The 6,519-nt window shown below is 34.9% G+C and overlaps 1 protein-coding gene across 4 annotated transcripts in view; it reads right to left on the bottom strand.

Moving 5' to 3' along the window:
- Positions 1-205: 205 nt before the first annotated feature.
- The window catches only part of LOC100374157 (ectonucleoside triphosphate diphosphohydrolase 4-like), a 47,671-nt gene continuing 41,357 nt past the window's right edge, over positions 206-6,519 (bottom strand). For 2 of the 4 annotated variants that reach the window (XM_085504505.1, XM_085504507.1), the window contains exons 10-11: positions 4,879-4,950; positions 206-544 (exon numbers count right to left, since the gene is read on the bottom strand). In XM_085504505.1, the coding sequence (XP_085360631.1) occupies positions 4,881-4,950 (70 nt within the window). In that variant the 3' untranslated portion in view covers positions 206-544; positions 4,879-4,880. Of the gene's footprint in view, positions 545-2,764; positions 4,951-6,519 lie in introns of those variants that run through there. The other 2 variants (XM_085504508.1, XM_085504506.1) reach the window with 2 other exon arrangements.

Below are 6,519 nucleotides of genomic sequence, written 5' to 3'. Positions count from 1 at the left end.
AGGGTGAATCAGTCGCCTTATGGACTACCCACCTTCTTGGCGTGACGACATAAACTAGAGGGGCTGATTCAGCTAGCTTCGTGTTTATTAGTCACTCCAATTACTTACACTACCCGCCCGAACCCAGGTAAAACGGAAGATTGTACAGGTACTACCCATGATACATTGTATATTGGTATAATACCTTTTAATTCCGTTGGTCAAATGATACTTTGTCTAATTTAAAAAAGAAGATTAACATGAACAATTAGTGTAAGTAATTGGTGGAATTTCACCATATCTCTGTGCAAATTATAGTATTTCTTCATCAGCATCGTTGGTTCGTGGTGTCTTGTTTTGGTTTTCAATGCTCAAATGTTTAGCACCCTGGATATAGCTTTATATTAATAATGTTATTAATTGATATCAATTGATTGTTCGTTACACTCTGCATATAGTACTTGAAACAATTGTTAAAAAATGTACCTATTGTGTGGCCAATTTCTGTTAACTGGTGTGTCCACCAACTTTTAGTAATACGTCTGACCATTTGTGTAATTGTTATCTGCAGATCAAGAAAATTTCAAAAATTACATTATACACGTATGAATTATACAATTCATATCTACTAAGTTATTAACATTCAGTTGAGGTAACTATGGTTGTTGATACATCTATAGTAGTTGCGCCTTACAATCAATCAATAATCATGGTTGTTGGTCAGTTTTTATGGGGGGGGGGGGTTATTGAAGGTGAAAGTGCATGTTTACAGATACTACTTTTTAGTCTGTGCCACCTGGTCAAATATCGTAAACCGTCGTATGTTTAAGTTGTTTTAGTTACCTCGATGTGAAACTGTACCACCCGTCCACTTAAATAGTACACATAGTTCATCATCCGCCACACATAATTTTTTTCAACAAGATTAACAGTCGCAAATGCGTTTACCATTCATGTAGATGTTGTTTTAGTACAACAAATACAGCTAAAATGGTTGATTTATTTATTTATAAACTGATATATAAACTTATTTATAAACTTATTTATGTTAATGACATAAGCTTCTAGTTTTCTTTGAAAAGAAAGGCCAAAGTTTATTCACACAACACACCAGCTAATCTGACAATGGTTAATAATTCTTCAACACATTGTCTCCATGGCAACTGGGTCTAGATATCTTCTGAAATCTAATCGCTTGGTCTATGTATGAAAGACACGCTTCCCTCATCTCTATCTCACTTTAAAAGATTAGGCAATGTTTAAGGGAAACTTCTCCTAAAAACAAATGCCGGCATAACATACTAATTGAATGTCGCCAATGAAAATACCGGTCCATGGGGCACGCTATAACTACAGCAAACTTATAGATGCACGGTACTAAAATCAATTTGTTACATTTCCTGGTATTCAATAATAAAGTACACTTATGCTGATTGTACAGGCACTACATGAACACCATGTTTTCATTGTTCATTTACATAATGGGAAATAGCGATTATGTGTTCAGAAATACTCTGCAGTATATTTTTTATGGTTGTCATTAAACCAACTATGTCTGGTCTGGGGAAGGTCACAATTTATCATTCGTTATTTAGGAAGAGATCAGCATATTTAGTGCAAATGTTTTTAAAAAGTCACGTGTTTTTATGTACATAACTTGAAAATTATCGCCCCTTTCCCTTGTAATTTGTATCTAGTGACATACGACAGTTCGTAAAAACACGTCATATATGATATTGCTGCGTGACTGAAACTTACTACTCGCACACCACCTCGACCTCGGACAAATGTGCGGCTTGTCCCCAATTAACATTCAAGGATTCCGACAAATAAATTATTATTCTGACATCCAGGCCCAAACGCAATCAAATAATCTCGGCAACATAAAAGCATTTCTCTATATCTGCACAAGTATTTATTGGTGGCCGTATTTCGTAAACGACCACGATCAATAAAACGTGGCCTTGCACAGAATTGTCGATATCAACCTCAGTGATTCTGTCTGAATATATATATATATATATATGCTGATCTCTTCCTAAATAACGAATGATAATATATATATATATATGACACCCGGCACATGTACACCGGTATAAATCATACCGTAATTTTATTTGTATTTAAATCGACACAAACACGTTTATTTGGTTTCGGGTCAAGTCCTGGTTACGGTTCTCTATGCAATGGTGTTAGCTGAATGGTTGTATACCTTTTCTCTTCGTTTTACAGATTGGAATACAATAACCATCCAAGCCAAATTCTCAAATATAAAGTGTTTAAAGGCTACAATTGTCTTCAACCCAATTGACTATTTTGGTTACATTGCCCAACATTTGAAAATACCAATGGCCATACTAGTAATGTATATTTCAAGCTCATATTATCATATCAATGTAAGAACTAAAAAAGATATATATTACTCGAGGTGAAAGCAAACCTGTTTACATGATCAAGACTTATATACAGTATCTTTTTCGGTGTTTTTGCAATTAAATAAAATATTATGGGAGTGTATAAATGGTGCCCCTTTAAGTTGTTGTTTTTAGCTGTCTATGTGTAAGTTTACTTCAAGGTTTTGTGATTGTTTGCCGAGATGGTAACATTGTTTGGCGATATTTTAACACTCCATTGTAATTTTAGACCATCATGATTTGATTTGCCTAGAACGGCGGAAATGGCCCAAACTGTGGAAATCTTGACATGGATAAACTACAGTGCCAATTTGTTCATAAATACCGATCACTTTGATCATTGTAATTGCAAGAAAATAAACCCACACAAGTTTTCTGTTATTAACAACACTATTATCTGCTTTAATTATGTGTATTTTGAGTGCAAAGATATACATTCGCAGGGGATATCAGAATAATGCTAATAATAGTTATTGAGAACCAACAAAAAGTTCCATAAAATCATAATAACGCTATTAAATATATAAAACGTGTATAATGACATGCCATATTCACTGCAAAATATAAGTTAATTAAATTGTGCAACTTCGAGGCGTTAAGTGAACAGTGTATTTCTATAAGCATGTCCATTAACCAATCATTCAGTACACAGTGACTGGACTGTTAGCTTTTTTGTGATCTCAAAATGCAGAATTAGAGATATAATCCACCTTTGACTGCTTTCAACTTACATTTGACCAAATTAGGCTTTTTATATTGAAGTATAGACATTAAGCAGAACGCGTGAAATGAAGTACATTACTAGTTTGGACATGTTTAAAATCATGCGAAATAAACGACTAAGCCAATATTTTTTGTTATTGAGAATGTTTAAAAAGGTGACAAAAACATATTTTGTTGCAAAATTGCGACATTCTGTGATTGAAAGAAATATTTCACATTAATACGATGAGTTTAATGGTAATTAACGATTTTGATCACAGTTATTGAGTGAATAAACTATTAATTTGAGTTCCTTAGTTCCTTTTTTTTCAAAATATGAAAAAGCACTATAAATCTCTAAATGCTTCGAGACATGTACTCGACTTGAAGTTCACAGTTTGTATACAGTTTGAAGCATCGTTCATTATTGAATCGCATTTTTTCCACATCGCATTACATAGCTTCCCCATAAAGGCAGTCGTGGACATTACGTCCTTGGCCTATATTGTATGACATGATAAATACCAACTACTGTACGTATCAGGTCCTGCATGCCCGGTGATATATGTTTACAGTTAAAGTCACATGGTCTGGCGGAACACAGTCAGTTATATCATTTATTCGGCATCTGTTACCCGAAGGTTTACACATATTCACAAGTTTACTCCCTCTCTATATACTGTGCATGTTTTTCGACTGTTCATTGCCTATTGGTTGGAGGGGGGGGGGCTAGAACACGAACTATATCGTAATCACAATAATCACAATTAGAACTGAATGTGGTAAAAATAAATTAATTGTAAACAATTTGATTTAGTAAACATGGTTCATTTTAAAATATGGGTGAATAGGGCCCTGTCCGCCTTTTGCGTACTCCGCATATTTGCCTGTCACACTAATAATAAACTGACATCTTGTCTCAGCCCTGCTTCCCTTCTACCGGCGTTCTTGTACGAACATAGTATTTTTATATTTGTCATAATAAAGTTATTTTTCTCCAATTGTATTCAAATTTAAATGCGTCCTATTTATAAGTGGTATAATGTCATAGTGTAATTGGTGATGTGTTTACACTGTGGATCGATCAAATATCTCGGCCGACTGCTTCCATGGATGGCATTGTATTTAAATTGGCTAAGCTGTTTTCGACACAAGATTCTTTCACAGATGTGCACGGTGTCATCAATGTGATCAACATTGGTATTAACCTGTGTTGTTTTCAAAGCATGTTGGACGAAAACACTGCTATGCCATCAACATGACCTTCAACTTTCGTCCTACATAATGTTTACGTTTGAATGGCATTTACGTCGCGTAGTTACCTACTCCAATGTACCCCTTAGGCTGTTCACAGTTTAACCAAAACAAAAAGTTTCGTGAATAAGCATATATATATGGAGAAATGGTTGCCGCGAGTTTAATTGGAGCTACATTATGTGTTAACATCTAACTGACTCTAGTATTCATAGATAAAGCAACATATATAGTGAGATAACGGCATCTCAAGTTACTATTTATAGTGAGGCCCGTAACGCAAAATTTACCCGTCTTGCGATCCTGGTATAGTAGTGAGGTAACCCACGCGCTTGGTCTATCTTTTGGAAAGAGAAAGAGGCAAAAAAAATATCTGAACTAAAGTCAGACCTATGTGGCAGCTTTTAGAGTAACCGCGTTAATAGAACTCCTCCAAGGAATTCCAAACAGCAATGTGACTTTGAACTGTGACAATTAACTAATAAGTTTTTTACTGGGACTGCAGGAGTTGACTGCTGCCTTTATATACCTTTAAACGTTTTTTGTGTTTGCAGTAACCCACAGTGTTTTTCTTTTTATCTTTTCTTGATAATTTCTTTTTCTGTAAAAAAAAATATTAATGTAAGTAAAAGGAGTTTGAGTGAGTTGTCGCCCCACATCATGATTGATATGCGTCCCATGCAACGTATACAGCTAGTGAAAATACATTTGATTACACAAAATCCAAAAAGCGATCTGTGCAACGACTATGGCGATTTAAATTTCTAAATTTTTAATTCAACTGTCAAATTATTACTCTTGCCTATTTTCGGTTTGTGATATTAGTTTTAGCGTTCGAGAGTAGAATATCTGTCCCAAAAATAGCAATTGCTAAGTCAAAAATGTTAACAAACATTTCATCCGAGACAATAGAATACTCATTTGCATAAATCTGGGGTCGATCGACCAAAAAACATGTGAGCAATCAGAGCGACTGTGCTTTTGATGTCACTGTGTTGATTCCAATGAAACTCATTTATAATTATGTATGCGATATATTTATTCATAAATGTTTCATGATTCAAATGATGGTTGAAAACCACTATCACGTAAATCTGCCAATGACTGAAGGAAAGCCACAAAGACTCTTCCGTAATGGACATCGCCTATAGCAATGGAAACGTGTTTTGTTTGTTTTTGTTTTAAAATCATGAGAAAAAAAATCTCTGTTTCTCGTTTCCGCGCGCATCATTTTGAAACATGCGCCTTGAACAATTTGTTTTTCTTCTAAAGCATTCCAAAATCCGCTTGTACTCACGCTTGTCTCAAATTTTAACTCAGTATTCAAAAAAAATCAAATCGCCTCGCCGCCTCATTTTAAAATTTCCATGAAACGAGAAACAGAGATTTGTTTTTCCTGGCCTCAGGCATGAACTTTTTGGAATAATCAATTGCAAACACCTCCGACTCAAAAAAAATCCTGATCCGCAAACTTAAGTCTTAAGTGGCTAGTATCATTCACCGATATGTGTTTCATGACTGTAAAATATTTTTTGACAAATCATATGAAAATTTGTACTTACAAGTCTTAGTAGGGGATTTGGATTATAACACGATCTAAATCCAACGTTAAGCCTATAAACGTTCCATTGTTTTTAGTGCCAAATCCCTTTGTTAAGTACAACAACAAATATTTCTTTGGTGTTTGTGAGCTCTTGTGTGATTGGTCAATGCATGGACAGCCATTCCACTTCCGTGTTTTACTCCCTATCAATTTGGACCCTGTTTAACCATAGACAGTATAGTAGTATAGTAACACCAAAGTCAAACGCCGTATGCCCAACGCAAGCTGGGCTGGAATATTATGATGAGAAAGTAAACAATGACGTATTATTTACTTCGATGCGATGTCACTACTTTCGTGTCGAACTACAAGTATCCATGGAACTATAATTATAGTTCCATGAAGTATCTTTCCACAAACGAGTCGTTTTCTTTCCGCAATACACATCTTTCGAACACACAATAGTTATCAGATGTAAATATTACTTTTAATATATATGTTCCGTAATATTAGGTTTTGTGGGCTTCTGAGTTCAAAAAAGATGACTAAATCAACCAAGAAGCAAGCATTTAGAGACATACCTATGCAGAAGTTGATTTGCCATTTTTAACACCTAGGCTACTCTAT

Source organism: Saccoglossus kowalevskii, chromosome 10 (genome assembly GCF_978046115.1).
Source record: "Saccoglossus kowalevskii chromosome 10, keSacKowa6.1, whole genome shotgun sequence".
Taxonomy (NCBI): domain Eukaryota; kingdom Metazoa; phylum Hemichordata; class Enteropneusta; family Harrimaniidae; genus Saccoglossus; species Saccoglossus kowalevskii.
This window is presented reverse-complemented; position numbering and strand designations above follow the sequence as displayed.